Genomic DNA, 22,647 nt, shown 5'->3' with positions numbered 1-22,647 from the left:
TGCTTTTATAGCTTTTTGTTTTGTCACGTTACAATTATTAGACTATCCAAAATTTCTGTAAGTACCACAGGCTCTCGATAATGAGGCAAAAATAAAAGGAAAAAATTCTTGAGTTCTCTATTTCCTTTGTGAAATAAGGCTCCTTCCATTTAAACTGTAGTAACTGGTTGGTCATTAGTTTTCAGTAAACAGTACTGCCACTTTTGCAAAAAACAAAACAAAACAAGAAAAACCCAAACAGAAAAACAAACAAAAAAATAGGTCTTGTCCTTTTCTAATCATTGTTGTAGCTTTGGGTTTTGCGAGGGGAACAAAACAGGACACATAATTTATAGATTTTATAATAGGCACCCAAAGAGTCATATACAAAAAGAGTGCAGGAAATCTGTCCACACACTAAAGACTAAAGAATCCAGCTGGGGGCCTGGATCCCACAGAAATGTCCTGCTTGAGTCCAGCTGAAGACCTAGAGCCCATAACAGTGATGCCCATGAGTCCAACTGGAGGTCAGGAGTCCATGACAATGTCTCACGCAGGCCAGTTCCACAAATCTGTGCTGGGAAGGCCCAAAGGTCAGTGGTGAAAGCTAGAAAGTGTGCTAGCGGGATGAAGTATCTGTGTTAGTTTGAGGAATCTGCACTGGAGTCAGGAAGCAATGCTCAAAGTAAGAACCAGAGCCCCCTGAAAAGTACCACAGCCATCCTCAGTGACAGTGAGGTCCCCAGCTCCTCCGATGATGAGAATAGTTGAGTTCCCATCAGGAAAGCAAATGCAACAAGCTTCTCTAGGAGACTGAGCAGTGCACCATCTTCCCCTCCAGAGTCAGGAAGCATTGCTCAAAGTGAGGACCAGAGCTCCCCCAAAGTGAACTGTAACCTTCTCAGCGACAAGGTCCCAAGCTCCTTTGATGATGAGAGCAGCAGAGTTCATCACGAAAGCCAGCATGACAAACTCCTCCAGGAAAACCAGCAATGCCATAACAGCTTCTAAACTTCTTCCTGTCCAGTTTTGCCTCTTATGCTGCCAGCAACAATCAATCCTCAGATGGGCCCTCCCACACCATGCTGGTTCATTCAGTTCAGCTGGGTGTTACAAGTTGACCACCAGTTGGCAATCCACCACAATCACTGACTGCCTGCTTCTTTATCCCCTACACTTACACTTACTCTGTAGACTCCTCTTTTTGTATTTTCCAATCTCTCTTATATTTAGTTATTAGTTTAGTTTTTCTTAAGCCCCATTTATATCATGTCACAGTTAAAATTTTTCAGGGGAATAGTATTAGCAGTTGAATCAAATTTAGGTGGCTTAGCATTGACAACATATCTGTCAGACCCAACCTCCCATATGTCTGTGTGGGCACCTGTGTGTATATTTAAAATCAATATTCTCTCCTTCATATTGGTTCTATTTTTTATTCCCCGGGCATGTTCATTCAATCAATACAAAACTCAGATGTTTTGAATAGAAAATTAAGTATGGGTAATGAAACAGATTTACTCTGCTCTCTATTCTTGATCCAGGCATTTTGATTCCATTTTTGGCAGCCTCAATGATTAGACTCCTTGTTGTGCTTTAATATTTCAGAATTCCATCACAGCATGTGCTCAGCGCCCAAGACCTGTAGAGGCTCCAATACTAAAAAGATTACAGTGGCCACCCTCCTAAATATAATTCAAAATATGAGCTATTCTAAACCACAAAATAAGTGTAAGAAACTGCAATAAGGTGCTAATTATGTTTCTCAAAATGCCTATTTTGTTTTGAAATTCTTGGGAAAAAAAATTTTTTTTGTTGTCCTCCAGTTCACTACTCCCTAAACAGGCACTTGTTTGTACATGCCACTCTTAGAAAAACTACTCATCTAAACTTCTGAGGAAAAGAAAAAGCATTTGATAGTTGTCAGGGAGGAGCAAGACCTTACCTCACCATTCTTACTGTTTTGTTCCTCAAAGGAAAAAGAGGTAGTCATTAATTAAATTGCATCACTGCACAGAAGGAAGTCCTTTCCTATCCATAAGCATACATCAGTGATTTTGTACCCTCTTTATTTTTTTCAAATTAATTTTATTGGTACATTTTAGATATACATAATGATAACATTGATTATAGGGAATTTGTATCAGTACATGATATGTCTTGCTTCTTTTCTTCCCATTCCCCTCCCCTCCCTTCAACTCCACTTCCCCTATTTACAAAAGCTTTGTTTCCACTTTCTTCCTTTTTTTCCTGTCCCTTCCTTCTTTTCCCCCTTTCTCCTCCCTGTTCCCCTTCTCATTTGAATATTTTCCAAATCTATTATACATTTTGGTTCTGATTTACCCTTCCGGTTTCTCACACCAGAGAAACCATGTGATATTTGAACACATGTGTCTGATTTATTTCACTTACGAGTATGGTTTCAAGGTGCATCCATTTACCTAGAAATGTCTCCAGCTTACCCTTATTTATGGCAGAGTAGTACTCCATTGTATAAAAAAAAAAACCTTCTTTATCCATTCATCAGTTGATATGCATTTGGACTGTTTCCAAGATTTTGCTATTACAAACTGCCTCTATAAACATGGGTGGACATATATCATTGTTGTATGATGCTTTTAATTCTTTTGGGAAGATACCAAGAAGGGAAATAGCTGGATCAAATGGAACCTCTAGTTTTAGTTTTTAAAGGACTCTTTGCATTGATTTCCACAGTGGTTGCACTCTACACTCTACACTCTCACCAACAGTGCAGAAGGATTCCTTTTCCCCCACAGTTCTGCCAGCATTTGTTATTGGTTAAGACCATATCTTAAGTGAAATAAATCAGACACACATGTTCAAATATCACATGGTTTCTCTGGTGTGAGAAACCAGAAGGGTAAATCAGGACCAAAATGTATAATAGATTTGGAAAATTAGAAGAAAAATTTCAAATAAAAAGGGGAACAAGAGAGGGAAGAGGAGGAAAAGAAGGAAGGGACAGGAAAAAAAAATGAAGAAAATGGAAACAAAGCTTTTGTAAATAGGGAGGGGAATTGGGGTTGAAGGGAGGGAAGGGGAATGGGAAAAAAAGAAGAAGCATGATATATCATGTACTGATACAAATTCCCTACGATCCATGTTATCATTATGTATACACTAAAATAAATAAATAAATAAATAAATATCCCTGGAGGTGTATCATCATTTTAAGCCTTGAATTATTGATCATTTACACATGATTAATTCATCAGATCTTTCCCTCAGAGAGGGAGATAGTACAAGGAGCATGGAGCCAAGAAATCAAAAGAAAGGAGAGGCGGATATTTGCACTATTCTACAATTGTACCTAGTGCAGTCTTACTTGCCAGGGATGGTGCCTGAGGATGTTTCCCTCCCACAATTCCATCTTTTACTTATATAATAGTTTAATTTTTCCATAGGAAGAAAAAAGTAATTTCTCATAAAATAGGTATGTTGGTATAAGAGAAAAAAGCAAAACTTGAAGTAAAAAAGGGAGAAGCTAATCAAGACACAAATGGGTCCATAATAATGAACAATATATTTTAATAAGGTATAGTACAGTGCAATAAAACTAAAATGACAGTTATATTGAACTTTTATTTCAATATATTATAATAAAATTAAATATCCCAAGATTTTTGTTTTGTGTAGTTTTAAAAATTCATGAAAACATAAACCTGTTTTTAAGAAAAGCTGTATGTACAAAAAAAATTGAGTTATTTTGATTAAATGGACTTGTTAATGCAGTCGCTGTCAGGGACTTCTTAGCCTTTGCTGAGGGAGTTCAGTAAAGAGCTGTCCTCTGTTTCTCAATGGATGCTTCTGTCTGTGAATTTTAAAGTAAAATAAGCATTACTTCACTTGCTACTCCCCATTGGTGACGTTACTCAGAAGATAAAAATTTGCCTGAGGGAAAGGGACTGAAGCATAAATATGAACAATGAGAAAGGATTCACTGAACACTGTTCATATCACTGGGGTTTTAAAATGCTAGCCTCTGAAAGCACAAGCCTCTTATGTTTTTGGATTTGAAAGAGGAAGTTCATTCATCCATTTATATTTAAATATACAATTTTAAAGAAATATGTTGACGACTAACCACTATTTGCCCTAACTCCATTCTATACAGTATAGGGTAAACATTTTATTTGATTAAAAGAAATAAAGTATGCTGACTTTTAGAGCTGTGTTCAACTATGGATTTGATAAATTATTTGAAGTTCAACATCACTTTGCAATATTTGATGACATGAGTTTGTTAGGAGCATGAATGCAGCAACTGAGAAAACTGAAGAGTAAGCTGCAGTTATTCCCATTGAAGGGAAAGAGAAGACTGGAGCAGAGCAGAGCAGATTAGTCAGGGATGTGGGCTTTGGAGACCACTTGGGCTTGAGTCTTGGTTTGGCCATCTAGTACTAGTTGTGAGGCCGTGATGAGTCACTTTCACATTCAGTTCTGTAGCTCTCCCTCAGCAAAACGGAGATAATAATATATGACGTGGTTATAAGGATAAAAGAGTTAATTACATAATATACTTAGCTTAGTGTTAGGCTCATGTGAGCACTCAATATAATGTTATTCTTTTTTTTTTTTTTTTTTTTTTTTTTGAAACAAGGTCTCACTATGCAGTTCAGGTTGGCCTTGAGCTCACTTTGTAGCCCAGGCTGGTTTTGAACTCATAATGATCCTCCTGCCTCAGCCTCTGGAGTTCTGGGATTATAGGCGTGTGCCACCACGCCCAGCATGTTACTCATTTTTATTGGATAATCTAGAAAATAGTTCAGTTCAAAAGGGGCATGTAGAGTTGCATGTTATGAGACCAAGGAGAATATGGTGAGGGATGCCAGTAGCTCAAATGGGCTCTTTACACTGAAGATTAGCATCTAGTGATCATCCTTGGATTTGCTTGGGGTGAAGATCTAATCTGTCAGGCAAGTGGGGCTTGCATTTTATCTCAAAACACCTGCTGGTTCCACATATGAAACACCTCTCTTGGGCAGTGATCCCCTTGAAGCTATACTTAGCACACTTATATCCCTCAAAACAAATCCAACTTATTATGAATCATGGAGAAATTTTTTTCCTTTAAATGATCTTGGCAGAAGGCTGAGGGTGAAAAGAGAACAGGGTGAATAATGATTCATGTCGCTCACTGTACCACAACGCTTAATACAATTCACCATCGGATATGTCTGTTCTTCATGTGCATTTGTCTAACTTCCTTTCTCTTTCCCACATCACCTCCAAAAGGCCTCTCTTTTGCCCCATACAGTTCAACTCTGGCTCTCTGCTTAATTCCTCAACCAAACAAGAAGCTAGGAATTAGACCAGTAATGCCCACCATTTCTCATCTTTATTTCCTACACTTCCACATGCTGTTTATCAAGGTATTCATCCAACACAAGCTAATCTCTTCCCTGGAAAATTTCTGTTTGAAAGAAAAATTTCCCCACCTAGGCTTAAAGTAGGCACTGGGTAGTGAGTGAGTGGTAGTTGTTTTTTTTTTCTTTAACCCCACAGCACTTGAGAATCTGGCAGCAGTTTTTAGGAGAGGAATTCAGGACAACTGGAAAAAATGAAGAAGTAAGGAGTGAAAACCTTGTACATATTGGGATAGATTTAGCATTATTCCTCTTCAGAAATTTTTTATTGTTTGAAGGTTTTTAAGAGAAAGGGAAAGGAAGGAGAAAGACCATAAGGGATTTAACAAAAATATATACTAAGGAGGAAACTCTAACAATGGGCTATTATTTTATTCTTAAGATTTTTGATAAACAAGTGGCCTTGGTGGAAGAGGCAACAATACTAACACTGTGATGTTAACATTTACTTGGAATCTTTTTGTGTATGTGTATGCGTGCATGCTAGGGATTGAATCCAGGGCCTCATGCCTGCTGAGCATCTACTCTTCTACTAAGCTACATCCCCAGCCCTGAAATCTTTTTTTTAAAAAACAGAAATAAATAAATAAATAAAGTAGTTCTTATCTGTTTATCAAGACTTAAACTTTGTGGATATTCTGCCGTGCTTCAAAACCTCATTAAATTTTTCATTAGATGTGCAAATTTAAACCAAGAGCCACTCTCTTCTATATACTTAATTACTTAAAAACCATGTTGGGGGTAGTTAAATGGATGGAGGTAGATTTGTGCTGGCATTGCTTACATCCGTAAAAAGAAAGAGGGTGCATTGTTTCTTCTGTGGCTTCCAAAAGGGTTAGCTTTTACCTGATGTTGACTGCCTTATTTTTCTAGGTAGAGTGACAGCCCAGGAGCTTCCTCCACCAGCAAACTGTCTGCTTGGGTTCTGCCTGGGACTCCACCTTCTGGACTCGGAACAGAGCCTGGTAGGCAAGGATGCGCAGGGAAGGCTCAGGGTCATGCAGCAGCTCTTTCAATTCTAAGTGGTAAGAAAAGTGAGTTGAAGGTGAAAGGCCCTGAGATTTCTGGAAATTAGCACTTTTCTAGACACTAAAAGGGCAAAATATCAAGTTTTTCTGAGATTTCTAAGAGATTGCTCATGAGTAGGTTAATTCCTGTTTTGATCTACAAAACCTACCAGTTTCTGAGTTGCAAATATTTTACTCCTTTGCAATTATCACATGCTAAATAGTTTAGGTACAGTCAAATTATCTGGCTGGGCGTGGTGGTGCTTGCCTGTAATCCCAGCACTCAAGAGGCTAAGGCAGGAGGTCTGCTGCAAATTCAAGGCCAGCCTAAACTATATAACAAGACCCTTCAAAAAAAGAAGCCAAATCATCTGGGTATGTCAACTCACGTTTAATGTTAACCTCTAAATTCTCATGTTTGTCCTACATGTAATTCTTAAATCATTATTTCCTTTTAATATTTGTAAAGTTTTTGTGTTTTCAAGAAATATACATTCATTGCATAGAAAAGTCAGACAATACATGTAAGCACTAGAAGAAAATAAAAATCACCCATAAGCCAGGCACGATTGTACCTTCCTATAATCCCAGCACTGTGGATGGCTGAGGCAGGAGGATCATAAGTTTGAGTCCAGCCTGGGCAACCTGCTGACTAGGGATGTAGCTCAGTGCAAAGGCCCTGGGTTCAATCCCAATACTCAGGAAAAAAAAAGACCCATAATTCTACCACCTAGTTATTTTGGTTATCTGTATTTTTTATACCTTTGGTTTTTTTTATAAATTTTATATGTGCATGCTCTTATTTTTTATTTTTCAAATGGAATCATATGACCCAATAATTGGTCGCTCCCTTAATAATATATCTGAATTTATTATATCCTAATTTATCTAAATCATTTTATTTTTTTCTTAGTCATTTTAAAGTCTTCCATTTTTCATAGCTATATATGATCTACAAAATGGGTATATTATAATTTCATTCCTTCTGTTTATAGCCTAGAATAGTTCCCATGTTCACTATTCTAAGCAACACTGAAATGAACATTCCTGAAACTTTCTGTTTATTTTCATAAGTTAAATTTCTAGAAAGAGCACTGATGAGTAAAAGTATGACTTTTTTCTGGCCAGTAATATGGACAGCCCTAGCTCGCTCATTTATTTTCTTTCTTTCTTTCTTTCTTTCTTTCTTTCTTTCTTTCTTTCTTTCTTTCTTTCTTTCTTTCTTTTCTTTCTTTCTTTTCTTTCTTTCTTTCTTTTTTTCTTTCTCTCTCTCTCTTTCTTTCTCTCTCTCTCTCTCTTTTTAGACAATGTCTTACTAAATTGCTCAGGCTAGGCTTATACTTGCAATCCTTTTGCCTCAGCCACCCAGATAATATAGCTTATTTTCTATCTACTTGTTTTGAGACAGGGTCTCATTATGTAGTTCAGGCTGGCCTTAAATTTGAGATGATCCTCCTGCTTCAGCCTCCCAGTGCTGGGATTACAGGGTCCACCATTTTTTTTTTTTAAGTATAGCTTATTTTAATACATACTGCCAAACTTCCCTATTAGAAAGTTGTATCTTAGTGGGGCATGGTGGCACATACCTATAATCCCAGTTACTTGGGAGGGTGAGGCAGAACAGCCCGTTTGAGGCTGGAATGGGCAACTCTGTGAGGCTCTGTCTCAAAAATAAAACAAAACAACAAAAAGGGCTATAGATGTAGCTCAGACTTGCCTAAAATATGTGAGGCCCTGGGCTTAATCCCCAACATGGCAAAAAAGTATCAATTTATATTTATACAAGCATGTATATGATTACCCCAATTTTCCCTTACCATGTCAATGTTGATTAACTGTTGACAGAAAAGCACATACTGGTATTCCATTGTTTTACTTTGCAAACTTCTGATTTCTAGTAAGACTAATTTTTTTCTTTTTCTTTTTCTTTTTTTTTGGTTTTTCTCCGGTACCGGGAACCGAACTCACGACCTTGCGCTTGCCAAGCAGGCGCTTTTGCCGCTGAGCTAAATCCCCAGCCCCAAGACTAATTTTTTTCATCTATTTATTAGCCATTTGTAATTCCTGTATGAACTGCTTATTCATATTGTTTCTCACTTTTCTTTTGTGAATTTATTGGTTTATTTTAGGAAATATTAACCCTTAATCACGTTGTAAATACTTTCCTTTATTGTTTGCTTTTCAGTTTTGTCTGTTTCTTTTGAAAGTTGATTTAATAACTTTTTATGGAGGCAAATATAGCACTTTCTTATTTTGTGGAGCTGTCTTTGATATCATACTTAGAGTGTTCGGTCTCTGTCTCTGTCTCTGTGTCTCTCTCGTTCATGTTGAAAATTAAACTAGGATGCTCTACCACTGAACTACATCTCCACATCTCCAGTCCAGTTTTTATTTTGAAATTGGCTCTTGCTAAATTATCCAGGCAGAATTTGAACTTGCAATCTTCCTGTCTCAGCCTCCCTTGGTGCTGGGACTACGGTCTGCACCACTGTGCTCTGGTAAGCTTTCTCTCTCTCTCTCTCTCTGCCTGATTTTCCAAGGTCTCAAAAATGCTTTATTTTGGGACAGGTTTGGCCTAAAGTAGCCTCAAATTTACAATCTGCCTGCCCTAGCCCACTAAGCAGCTGAGATTAAGGTGTGTACCACCACAGCTTGGAAAGCTTTTTATTTCTTTCTTTTTCTTTTTTTTTGTTTTTGAGGACAGGGTCTTGCTCTGTTATTCAGGCTGGCCTTGAACTTGAGGTAATCCTCCTGCCTCATGCTCTTCAGTGCTGGGATTACAGATGTATCACCATATCCAGCTTATTTCTTGAATAGCATTTTAGCTTTATAGTCATTAAGTTTATTTTTTTTTCTTTTTCTTTTAAAGAGTAAAAGAAGGATAACATAATAATGGGGGGGCTTACCAAATTACAGACGAAGTGGTAGGAAATTATCAATGGTTATTGTTTTACATATTGTTATCTACAAGATAGCTTCTCAGGAAAACAAATAGACAAATAATAGTGAGTTACAGACAAAAGGGGTAGGAGATTATCAATAGTTGTTGTACTTTGGTATCTTCAAAGTGGCTTCTAAAGAAAATAAATAGAGCTATACATGAGTGACCTATGGAATAATCATTAACTATTCTCAATGGTTATTGTAGGAAACACATAATAATAGACATGCATCCATTTATGAAATAGGTTAGGAAAAATACAAACATTACAGAGTTATGGATAGATTAGTAGGAAAATATCAATGGCTGCTATAATACATGGTGGCATCTTTGAAGTGGTTTCTCAGGAAGACAGAGATACAAAAGAAGGATCTAACAAGTAGTTACAGCCTAAAGGTTGTCAAAAATCAAGTGAGCCGTCTGGGGCCAAAGCCATTTTTTGTAGTGTTTTCTCTCCAGCCTCCCATTGCATTGGGACCCCACAACCAGTTAGTGTTCTCTCAACTATCAGCACAGGCAGCAGGAAACCTGCTGTAGACTTCTCCGGAGCTCTACCACAGCCTGTACTGTCAGGGGAAGAATGGCTTCCAGAGAGTCTCCTTAGGTATTGTGCAAGGTCCTCCTGGTTTGCAGCTTCCGAGCGACTCTCATGACCCCAGTCCACAGGACCTCTGACTTCTCGGGCTTAGTCTGCATTCTCATGTTCTCTGAGTCCTTGTTCAGCGGCTGCTCCTCCGCTGACTCTGGACCTTTCTGGTTCTCAATGGCAGTAGCAAGAGTGGCCCATTGTATGGCATGTATTCCCAGGGGTTTTTCCATGTTTGAATGATTCACACACGTCCGTGGGTGGGCATCTGCAGCTGGTGTATGGTGGGCCAATTGTGTCATTGTTTATCTGTGTCGTGGTAGTTCTCAATTGAGCAGTGGTGGCTGGCCTGAGGGCCGGTGTGCAACAGTGCTTGCCGCCTCGGGGCTCCCCTGGTGCCAGGGGCCCTCCTTCTGGGGGCTTACGAGGCAGGGAGCGAGCCAGTTGGAAGACCGGCACTCCCCACCCGTGGCTCCCCGTGTGCCTGGGCCCCTCCTTCCAGGCGCCTACAAGGCAGGAAGCGAGCCAGCCAGAAGACTCGCGCTCCCTGCCCGTGGCTCCCTGTGCGCCAGAGGTCCTCCCTCCGGGGGCCTATGAGGCAGGGAGCGAGCCGGTCCGACGACCAGAGTTCCCCGCCTGCGGCTCCCCGTGCACCTTGGCCCCTCCTTCTGGGCGCCTACGAGGCAGGCATTAAGTTTATTTTAAAAATGAAATTATCTCACTAGTTTTTAGGTTCTTATAGTTTTTGCATTGATATCTGTCCACATGTTCCAAAGAACATATGAAGAAGCAGACATCAATTTTTTAAAAATATTAATCACTCAGATTTCTATATTGACAACACTGAAGTAATCTGAAAAGCTCTTCCAAAACTGATTATTTCCAGTGTCAGTTTACAGACATCCATTTTTGACTCCAAAGGAACTGAAACTTACTTTGTCATAAAGTTAATTTTTGAAGATCCCATTTTTTCTTTCTCTTTCTTTCTTCCTCCCTCCCTCCTCCCTCTCTCCTTCCCTTCTTCCCTCCCTCCCTTCCTTCCTTCCTTCCTTCCTTCCTTCCTTCCTTCCTTCCTTCCTTCCTTCCTTATTTCCTTCCTTCCTTCCTTCTTTTCTTCCCTTCTTTTGGTTTGTTTGACATGGGGTATTGTTATTTGTCTAAGCTAGTTTTGAACTCCTGAACTTTCTGCCTCAGCCTCCTGAGTGGCAGGACTACAGGCATGAGTCACGATGTCCAGACAAATTCTCTATTTCTAAAATAGATTAGCCACTACCAAAGAAGAAACAGTTTGGGATTATTCCATTAGGTTAAGCCACAAGAGATTGCTGATATTTATCCTGTTGTATGCAATATCCTATTGCATATACATATGGCTTTATATATATACCCTAAAGCTTCCAGACAGTGAACTCTGGAAAAGGAACTTTTATTTCAAATGTTTTAGATTAGAAATAATTTCCTTTTAACGGAGAAGTAAAAGTCTTTCAATAGAACAAATGCCATAGCTTTTTACTTTCTTTTTGCTTCTAATATCCATGAAGAAATGGGAGACCTTAGGAAAAAGAGGCATCTTCTTTCTTAATAAGTATTAGCCCCCACTGTTTCACTAGTTATAACAGCATTTTCTTTTTCAGTATGGGGGATGGAATTCAGTGCCTTCACGCTGAGCTATACTCCAATCCTTTTTATTTACTTATTTTGAGATAGAGTCTTGCTAAATAACCAACTTGCCCAGGCTGGGCTTGTATATGAGATCCTCCTGCCTCAGCCTCCCCAGAATTCTGGGTTTACAGGAGTACACCACCACACCCAGTTTTATGGCTTTTCCTAGTTGTAGAACTACTTCTTAAATGGGAATAAATAATTCTTCAATGCTAAATCTCCAGGACTGTACAATTATAGAAAACTTTTACTTGTTAGCAATTCCGAAAACCATTTATATGATCATTGCCTTATATGACTGTAAAACGTCTTTATTACCAAATCCTAAACCTTACAGGAGAACTTGCTAAAGACAATAGTGGATTGCAGCCATCACTGTGGTACTTGTGAAGTATTATCACAGTTAACTCCTAGTTATGGTGGTGCATAACCCCAGCACCCTGGGAGACTGAGGCAAGAGGATCCTGAGTTCAAGTCCTGCATAGCAATCCACTGATTTAAGGAGACCCTGTCTCAAAATAAAAAATAAAAAAAGAGGTGGAAATGTAGCAGGGTTAAATAAATGTCTTATTTCCTGACAGAAAAGTTTAGGAACTGTTCCTGAGACATTCATTTTAATTTAATTTAATTTAATTTTTTATTTTTTAATTTTTGAGACAGCATTTCACTATGTAGTACAGGCTGGCCTTGAACTCACTAATGTAGCCTGGTCAGGCCTCAAACTCATGGCAATCCTCCAGCCTCAGCCTCCCAAGTGCTGGGATTATGCGTGTGTGCCACCATACCCAGCTGACATTCATTTTAAAGCTGATTTCAGAAAAATAAGGTTATGTCCTTTCCTAAGGAGGGCACTGAAGTGGGACGAGACTGTCATTTCGCTGAAGTCATCAATTGTTTTATTGCTGCGTAAATCTGGATTTCCGGTTAACAGAGTTTCAACTTGCTACAGAACCTGCCCATAGTCACTGCCTCAGATCCAGCAAATACTGTCACTTACCATCTTGTATCCAATCAGTCTTCTTCATTCCAGCCTCACTGTGATCCATGTATTTTGATAAAAGCCCTAAATACAGGATGAAGTTAGTGAGTATGTGATTTTGCTTCTTTTGGAAATTACAAGTTGTTTTTAGTCTTTAAAAAATCCAAACAACTGGTAAAATTGGCCTTTTGAAAATTAGGCAGATTTCAAAAATGACTTCTAAGTGCATGATAGTTACCTAGAGATAACATTTCTCCTAGAAGTGTTTTCAAGGTCATCTTCATAAAGGACAGGGTTACTCAAGAACAGAATTTAGGCAAGTACAGGATAAAAGTGTAGAGATAAAAGGATTTTCTTTGTACCTACAAATAAGACTGCTGTTCTTCTGATGGGAAGTTTTGCATTCTTGAAGTACATCAATGTTTGGGCAAGGATGTCAATTTTACCCTTGCATTTTTGTACCTAAGTGGGTAAAAAATAAAGAGTACAAAGCAGTGAAGTAACAGCACTGTTCTAATCACCCTAACTATAGTTTCCAAGGTCAGGAAGTGTATCAGATACTGAGTATAGTAGTGCTTGAAATAATGACACTGAATACTATCAATGAATATTATGCCACAACCATAGGCTCCTGTACCAAGATAAATCCTTTGAATATCCCTTGCCCATACCTACTCATGCTGTGTATCATATTTGTAATGCCTGCAAAGCTATCCTACCTTCTGGAAATTGAGCCTGAAGCCCTTGCACTAAGCTCGAACCCCAGCCTTTTTTTATTTTGAGATAGGATCTTGATAAATTGCCCAGGCTGGGTTCAAATATGAGATCCTCCTGCCTCAGCCTCCCAGGGTGCTGTGATTACAGTCATGCCGCAATCATGCTTGGCTCTCAGCTACATCTATGAGCTCTTCCCTGACTACTCACCTCCCTGGCCAAAACTTGCTCTGAGTTTTTTTTTTTTTTTTCTGAGTTTTTTTAAAGGTATTTCTCTCTTGGTACATCTTATTTTCTACTTTAAGTGTCTATTTAATTTTCCAGAGGCTTTATCTTCCTTACTAGCTTGCAAGAGCCTAATAGGAAGTTTAAAATTTTGTGTTCTTCATGCATGTTGTACACTGGACATTTTATGGTTATTGGGTGAATGAATGCGCCTCTCAATGGATGTCTTATAAGTTCATACACCTCCTACACAGGATGGGGAGAACAGGAATCTGTTCTCATAGCACTGATGGTTTAACATGGAAGTTTGTAGTCTTACTCATTGAGAACACTGAATTTGCTACTGATTCCTATCGCTGATACATTAGCATATCAGCTATAGGTTTGGCTGCAGGTCAGAGAGATAATCCTTGGCAGAAAGCCTGATACAAGGGCACTGTGGGACTTTCTAGGCTGGGAAATCTGGTCAGATACCACCACTCTGGGTCCCAAACAGGTCAGACATATGGAAGATTCCTGGGAATTGTCCATTCCAGAGATTTCATAATAGGATCTAGGTGATTCTATGGCCAGTTTCTAAAAAAACAGGGACAGGACCTCCTGAGGCTGCCTGGGCCCAAGGCTGTCCCTGTGTATGGCCACACAGCATGGTAGCCCTTGCTTGGAGCTCATTAAATATGTTGTGATGGAGAGGAAGGTAATCTTCTATATCAAGGAAAGGACTAGAGATAGTTGTAAAGGGAATGCACAACTCCATTTCAGTTTACCTCACCAGGAATTTTTTGACCAGATTCTATCAGCCTGGCCTTATAGCCTCTGACCCAGGTTAGTGGGCTTCCAAGAGTTTACAAGCCTTTTTTATGATGAAAGGTGGTAATAAAAAGTTAATTTATGACTCAGTGGGGGAAGAAACTACAGTAAAATAGATCCATAGTTAAAAAAATAGTTTGCTGATACCAAATGCTGGCATGAAAAGGGGAGGCAAAATGTTTCCTGTATCCCATGTTCCTTAATTAAGAATCACATTGGAAAAAAATAAATACATTAGAGCCTGTTGAGGAGTTTAGAAGAGCCATTACTTCTCACATACAAAGAATTTGCAGATTGTTCTAACTTCACCAGGTTTAATGTAGAAGGGATCTTTGTCATATACTTCTTGGGGCAGCTTCCACTTCAGGAATTGCGAACATATTTTTAGGACTCGCTTGCTCTCCTGTGGAAAAGATAATCACAGGTCAGCATTTTCAAAAATTTTTAGCTGAGGTAACCTTTCCTCAATAGAACTGATATCAAATTCTAATGTGAACAACTGATAAAGTCAAAATTACCTTGGTTGAAGTGAAGGTCAGGGTGGAAAGGAGCCAGAGTACTACCCTTCCCCTTCAGTCCTGGAAGGGGTACATAACACTGCAGGGTTCTGAGGAGGATGTTGAAACCACTAGTTCCAGAAAACAGAGATGGCTATTGCACATGGTACCCAAATCAAAGACTCGGGCAAGGATTCCCACTCCCCTATGCTCCAGAGACAGCGCTTTCACCCCTCCTTGCTGTTCCCAATTCTATATGGGAAAGCGTGGCTCCTGACTTTGTGCTGTCCTCGGGCATGTCTAGGTTGGAATGAACTCTACAGTGTTCATCAGTTCCTTGCCCAGACACGTCAGTAACATGGAGTGAGTGGACTTTTCTCTAGTGCACTGTTCTTGGAATGCCATCTATGGACCATTCAACCCCTCTGATGCGTCTCCAAGCAAGTATTTTATCTCAGATCTATTAGGTATTTGAGTCATAAAAATTCTTTTGGGGACTGATGGGAATAAAAATTAGTTGAGCTACTTTATTTAGCAATTTGTAAATATCTACTAAAGTTAAAATACCCAGATATTCCCCCTTAGGCTTATGCCTTTAAGAAACTCCTACATGTATGCATAGAAAAATGTACAAGAATCGATGTGTGGCAATGTAATAATGAAAAATTGAAAACTGTCTAACTGTCCCAAAATAGAAGAACAGGGTAGCTATATGTTATTCATACAAAGAGTGGTAAAAAAAATGTGACAAATATTTAAATTTTTAAAAAATTATTACAGTAAAAGACACATTGCTATTAACTCCCCTCAAAACACCCCCCTTCACTTCAAACACACTTATTCCATCATTCTTACACTTTCTTAAATAGTTTTGAACATTCTCTTTTGTGTCTTTATGAGGTGAGATAAAAAATACAGTGCCATGTGTGATTCAATGGGAAGGCAGTCTTGTAACAATGGTAAGGACTGTGTCCCCATTCACTTCATTCACTGGATCTGGCTCTTACTCGAAGTCAAAATATCCACGAAACATAAATGTTTTGAGTCAGTGTAGGACATCAAGCCAGCCACAAAAGCACAATTAAAGACATTCACAAAAAAAGACTTCAGACAGTGTGACGGCACTCACCTGTAAACCCAGCACTCAGGAGGCTGAGGCAGGAGGATCGTTGCGAGTTTGAGGCCAGCCTGGGCTACAAAGTGAGCTCAAGGCCAGCCTGCACTGCATAGTGAGACCCTGTCCAAAAAGACAAAAAGACAAAAAAGAAAAAAAAAAAAAAGACTTCCAGAACTGCTTTAGAAAATGGCAAGAATGATGGAATAAGTGTATTCAAAGTAAGGGGCTGAACAACAGGAAAATAACATGACAAAGATAAGTTAATACATAGCAGTTATAACCATCAATGTTAATGGTCTCAATTCAATCAAAAGACATAGACTGTTAGAATGGATCAAGAAGCAAGATCCAACAAAATGCTGCATACAAGAAACACATTTAATTCAAAAAGAAATTCATAGACTAAAGGCAAAGGATGGAAAACAATACTCCACGTGACAGGAACTCCGAAAAAAGCAGGGGTAGCTATTCTCTTTGCAGACAAAGTGAATTTCAAGCCAAGACTGATTAAGAGAGACAAAGAAAGTCACTACACCCTTGCAAAGGGAATGATCAAAGGGAAGATATAATGATCATAAATACTTATACAACAAATACCAGTGTACCCAACTGTATAAAACAAATGTTAATGGGTATAAAAAATCAAATAAGCACTAATACAGTTGTATTGGGGGATCTCAATGTTGCATTCTCACAAAAAAGACAGATCAACTAGACAAAAACTCAACAAAGAAATATTAGAACTAAACCAAACCTTTGAATAAATGGATTTAGTAGATGTCTACAGAGTGTTTTACCCCACTACATCAGAATACACATTCTCTTCAGCTGCACACAGTACATTCTCCAAAAGAGATTACATATTACCTCATAGAACATGCTTAAGTAAATGAAAAGGAGTTGGAATTATCCCATGCATATTATCAGACCATAGTGCAATGAAATTGTAAATCATTGGCAAAAGAAACCACAAGAACTTCATAAATACATAGAAATTAAATAGCACCCTCCTGAACAACCAATGGGTCACAGATGAAATTAAAGAAGAAATTAAACAATTTCTACAATTAAATGATCACAACAATACAACATACCAGAATTTATGGGACACAATGAAAGCAGTACTAAAAGGGAAATTTATAGCAGTCAATACCCATATCAGGAACACAGAGCAAGCACAAATAAACAACTTAAAGGTGAACCTCAAACTTCTAGAAAAAGAAAAGCAGACTAAGCCAAAAGCTCTTATAAGGGAGGAAGTTATAAAGATCAGAGCAGAAATAAATGCAATGGAGACTAAGAAAACAATACAAAAAATGAATTGAAGAGTTGGTTCTTTGCAAGATTAAATAAAATCAACAAACCCTTAGCCAACCTTATCAAAAAAAGGGAAGACTCAAATCCATGCAATTAGGAATGAAAAGGGTGAAATCACAGTGGACCCAGCAGAAATCCAGAAGATCATCTATACCTACTTTGAAAACTTGTATTCTAATAAGATGGAAAATTCAGAAGAAATGGACAGATTCCTAGATACATATGAATTGCCAAAGCTGAATCAAGAAGATATAAAAAATCCTAAATAAACCAATGACAAAAAATGAAATTGAAGATGTAATTAAAAACCTACCAACAAAAAAACCCCGGGCCCTGACAGATTCGCTGTTGAATTCTATAAGAAATTTAGAGAGGACCTAATACCACTACTTCCCACACTCTTTAATGAAATTGAAGGGAAGCAATATTCTCAAATTCATACCTGGAAGCAAACATTACCCTAATACCAAAACCAGATAAGGTCCCAACTAAGAAAGAGGATTACAGGACAATTTCCCTAATGAACACAGATGCAAAAATCTTCAATAAGATACTAGTAAACAGAATGCAGCAAATCATCAAGAAGATTATACACCATGACCAGGTGAGATTCATTCCAGGGACGCAAAGATGGTTCAACATATGTAAATCAATAAATGTAATACATCATATTAATAGAGCCAAGGACAAAAGTCATATGATCATGTCAATAGATGCAGAAAAAGCTTTAGACAAAGTCCAGCATCCATTTATGATAAAAACTCTACAGAAAATTGGAATCAGTGGTCTTTATCTCAATCTCATAAAAGCCATCTATGACAAACCAACAGCCAACATCATATTAAATGGACAAAAATTAAAAGTTTTCTGTCTAAAATCAGGAACAAGACAAGGATGTCCACTGTTCCCACTTATTCAACATAGTCCTTGAAACTCTAGCCAGAGCAGTTAGGAAAGAGAAAGAAATGAAAGGAATAAAGATAGGAGAGGAAGAAGTGAAATTATCATTATTTGAGGATGACATGATGCTCTACACAGAAGACCCTAAAAACTCTACTAAAAAACTGCTAGATTTAATAAGCAAATTCAGTAGCATAGCTGGACGCAAAGTCAACACTCAAAAATCAATAGTCTTTGTGTACATGAATAACAGTCTCCCTGAAAGAGAAATTAGGGAAACAATACCTTTCATAATAGCATCCAAACAAATGAAATACCTAGGAATCAATCTAATGAAAGATGTAAAAGACCTCTACATTGAAAACTACAGTACTCTGAAAAAGGAGATTGAAGAGGAGATCATAAAATGGAAAGAGGGGCTGGGGATTTAGCTCAGTGGCACAGCGCCTGCCTGGCAAGCACAAGGTCGTGAGTTCGATTCCCGGTACCGGAAGAAAAACAAACAAAACAAAACAAAACAAAAAAACCACACACATAAAATGGAAAGATATCCCTTGCTCTTGGGTAGGAAGAACCAATATGGTGAAAATGGCCATACTTCTAAAACTGTTATACAGATTTAATGCAATTCTGATCAAAATTCCAACAGCATATCTCACAGAATTAGAGAAAACAATCCTAAAATTCATTTGGGACCAGATATTATAATAATAATAGAAATGTGTGATAATAATAATAGAACTCCTATTAATAATAGCAAAGGAAAGTCTGGGCAACAAAGGCAAGGCAGGGGGCATCACAATCCCAGACTTGATGGCAAGCGCAAGGTTGTGAGTTCGGTTCCTGGTACCGGAGAAAAACCAAAAAAAAACCAAACAAACAAACAAACAAAAAACAATCCCAGATTTGAAATTATACTATAAAGCTACTGTGATTAAAACAGTATGGTACTGGCAAAAAAACTGACCCGAAGATCAGTGGAACAGATTAGAAGATGCAGGAACAACTCCAGACATATTCAGCCACCTTGTCTTTGACAAAGGTGCCAAACACATTCACTGGAAGGTAGCCTCTTTAATAAATGGTTCTGGAAAAACTGGCTCTGCACATGCCAAAAATTAAAATTGGACCCATATCTTTCACCAGGCACTAAACTAAATTCAAAATGGATCAGAGATCTAAATATTAAAACAGAAACATTAGGGCCAGGGATATAGCTCAGCGGCACAGCACCAGCTCGGCAAGCATGAGGTTGTGAGTTTGATTCTTGGTACCAAAAAAACAAAAAAAAACAACAACAAAACCAGAAACATTAAATCTGCTTGAGGTAGAGTAGGTAAAACTCTTGAAGGCATTAGTGTAGGCAAATTGATGGAGACCACTATGAAGCAGCTCTGAGCAGGACTTATATTAACCAATTGGCTTTCCATGTTTACTTGTGAGTCACTGGTCCCTACTGAGGCCTGTAATGGTGGGTGAGGCCATGAGGCCTCAAAGGACAAGACAAGGCCACAGCTGAGGACTTTTGGCTCCAACCTCAGTTAACTAAAAGGAGACTGTGGCTGCAGGCATCCCACTCCTGCAGTGAAGCCCTTCCTGGAGTTAACATAGTTCTCCAAGTTAACATAAAGTGTTACTTGGAGAAGTCCTTAAAGGGATTCCCAAGTCTTGCCCAGATTCCTGCATTTTCTTCAGTATCCCCCTCCTTTGTCTGAAAACCTAATAAATGTAGGCCACCTTGGGAAGTCAGGGTCTTAACCGAGACAGTCTTAACCCAGAGAGTCTTAACCCAGAGAGTCTGAACCCAGAGACTCTTAAATATTATAAGAGAGTTAGACCCTCCTAGAGCCCTGAAATAATTTCATTTGTCCCATTTATTTAAGCCTTCATTGTCCACTTGTTTGGGAGATTGCAGGCCTGATCAGCCTGCAATAACTAGGGTTATTAATCAGATAGCAAATATTTTATGAATAAAACTGTGATTTCACAGGAACTATCTATTACAAAGAATCAACAACTGAGATCTCATCTTATTAAAAAGCTTTTGCACAGCAAGGGAAACCACTAACAGAATAAAGAGACAGCTCACAATGTGGAAAAAAGTGCTTGCCAGCTGTTCTTCAGACAAAAGATTACTATCAAGAACATATAAAGAACTAAAAGAAATCAGACCTCCCAAATTTAAAGACCCAATCTAAAAATGGGCATCTGAGATGAACACACACTTCTCAGATGAAGAAATACAAACAGCAAATAAATTTATGAAAAAATGTTCACCATTACTGGTCATTCAAGAGATATAAATTAAAACAACACTGCGATTCCGTCTCACCCCGGAAAGAATGGCTATTATCAAGAAGTCAACCAATAAGAAATGTTGAAAAAGTTGTGGGGGAAAAAAGAACCTTTCTCCACTGTTAGTGGGAGTGTAGACTGGTACAATCACTGTGGAAATCAGTGTGGAGATTCCTCAAAAAAATAGGATTGTAGGTCTCTTTTGACCCAGCCATTCCCCTTCGGGGTATCTTCCCAGAAGAATTAAAAACACTGTACCACGGTGATATATGTGCACCCATGTTTATAGCAGCACAGTTTGTAATAGCTAGGTCTTGGAAACAGCCCAAATGCCCATCAACTGAGGAATGGACAAAAAGATGTAGTCTTTTTACACAATGGAGTACTACTTAGTCATAAATAAGGATAAACAGGAGACTTTTATAGGTAAATGGATGCAACTGGAGACCATACTCATAAGTGAAATAAACTAGATGCACATGTGTAAACATTGTGTTGTCTCCCTAGTGTGAAAAGCTGAAAGAGTAAATAAAATCCAAAATGTACAACTGATATCGTGAAATGGGAAGAAACCTCAAAAGGAAAGAAAAGCAGGGATGGGGGAATAGAGAAAAGAAAGAAGGAAGAGAAAAGCAATATATATAAGATAGTTAAGACAGTTATACTACTAATTTCTTAGTTCATTGAAAAAAGGGGTTTGTGTTAATATTGTTTGGACAATTAGTTGTTCTGAGTAACTAATTTGAAGATAACAAAATGCAATGTATTAACTATTATTACCCTCCTATTAATCTTGTTTTGAAATTTTTGGGGTTTTTTTCTCTTAAAACAAAAGAAAAACAAAAAAACAAAATAAAGGGCTGGGTGTGGTGGCTCACTCCTGTAATCCCAGCAATTGGGAGGATGAGAGAGGGGAATCTCTGTGAATTTGAGGCTAGCCTGAGCTACATAGTGAGTTCAAGACCAGCCTGGTCTACACAGTCAGACTCTGCCTCAAAAAGCAAACAAATAAAAAACCAAACGAACAAATAAAAAACAAAGTAAGGGACAGTATTCTGAGAGGTATTAATGATAATGTGTTTTTTACTGTAATTTTTGAGGGTTTTTTTTGAGATATGGTCTCACTGTGTAGCCCAAGCTGCCCTCAAACTCAGGCAATCCTCCTGCCTCAGCCACCAGAGTGCTAGGATTACAGGCATGTGCCACCATGCCTGGCTGTAAAATAAAATTTTTAAAAAATTTAAACACAATGTATTTTTATAATCATAATCTTTACAACAGAATTCTATATGGTAGTGAAAATAAATGATCTAGAGCTATACAACATGGATAAATCTTATAAATACAAAGGTAAACAAAAGAGTAAGATGCTGAAAGATTTATAAAATGATATATAAAGTTTTTTTGTTTTGTTTTGTTCTGTTTTTGTCTTTTTGAGACAAGGTCTCACTATACAGTTCAGGCTGGCCCTGAACTCACTTTGTAGCCCAGGCTGGCCTCGAACTCACAGCAGTCCTCTGTGTCAGCCTCCCAAGTGCAGGGATTACAGGCATGCGCCACCACACCTGGCCTAAGTTTTTAAAATTTGCTTTTTAAAACTTACTTTCAACATAACTATTCTTACAGAAATACACTCATACTGGTTAAGAGGATGCAATTTAACTTATCCTATACAATTTCAACCAAAAAGTTTGTATATAGGTTAAGATTTTAAAAGGATTCGTAATCTGGTTTATTTTTATCTACTATAAATGTATGAAAGATCTTTTATCAAACGGTGCTAAAGAAGGAAGCAAGTACCTTGAGAACATATAAAGTTTTAAAATGTGAAAAATGCTGCCATAGAAATGCTAAGAACAAAATTCAGGATGAAAGTTAGTTCTTGGCAGAATTCAGTTGGGATTGTATGTAATTTATTCTGGTTTTATTTCTTAGAGTACAAGTAGTTATATAGGTATTTATTATGTTCTCTGTGCCAGGGACTCCTAACTTGATTAATGTTGTGCTCCACTTCTCTATGTAGACTGCCCTCTGAGGACCCTTGAAGAAATGGTTTATTCAAGGTTGGAAGGGAAATAATCCCAGAGCCTTGCCTGATTGCTAAAAGGCTGGCAGGGTAGGGTGGGACATCAACGCCTCCACATATCTATAAATCCCACAGGGCACTTCCCCATCACCTGGGCTAGAAATTCTGCTCTATACTTTATTGTGGACTGACATGTATCACATTT

At 38.2% G+C, this 22,647-nt stretch overlaps 1 protein-coding gene across 2 annotated transcripts in view; it reads right to left on the bottom strand.

Moving 5' to 3' along the window:
* Positions 1 to 3,616: 3,616 nt before the first annotated feature.
* Positions 3,617 to 22,647, bottom strand: part of Mroh8 (maestro heat-like repeat family member 8) — a 62,910-nt gene continuing 43,879 nt past the window's right edge. The window contains exons 20-24 of one of the 2 annotated variants that reach the window (XM_013514138.1): positions 14,571 to 14,693; positions 12,904 to 13,003; positions 12,560 to 12,625; positions 6,213 to 6,384; positions 3,617 to 3,811 (exon numbers count right to left, since the gene is read on the bottom strand). In XM_013514138.1, coding sequence (XP_013369592.1) covers positions 6,236 to 6,384; positions 12,560 to 12,625; positions 12,904 to 13,003; positions 14,571 to 14,693 — 438 coding nt within the window. In that variant the 3' untranslated portion in view covers positions 3,617 to 3,811; positions 6,213 to 6,235. Of the gene's footprint in view, positions 3,812 to 6,212; positions 6,385 to 12,559; positions 12,626 to 12,903; positions 13,004 to 14,570; positions 14,694 to 22,647 lie in introns of those variants that run through there. The other variant, XM_013514139.1, reaches the window with a different exon arrangement.

Source organism: Chinchilla lanigera, unplaced genomic scaffold (assembly GCF_000276665.1).
Source record: "Chinchilla lanigera isolate Chin_1 unplaced genomic scaffold, ChiLan1.0 scaffold00021, whole genome shotgun sequence".
Taxonomy (NCBI): domain Eukaryota; kingdom Metazoa; phylum Chordata; class Mammalia; order Rodentia; family Chinchillidae; genus Chinchilla; species Chinchilla lanigera.
This window is presented reverse-complemented; position numbering and strand designations above follow the sequence as displayed.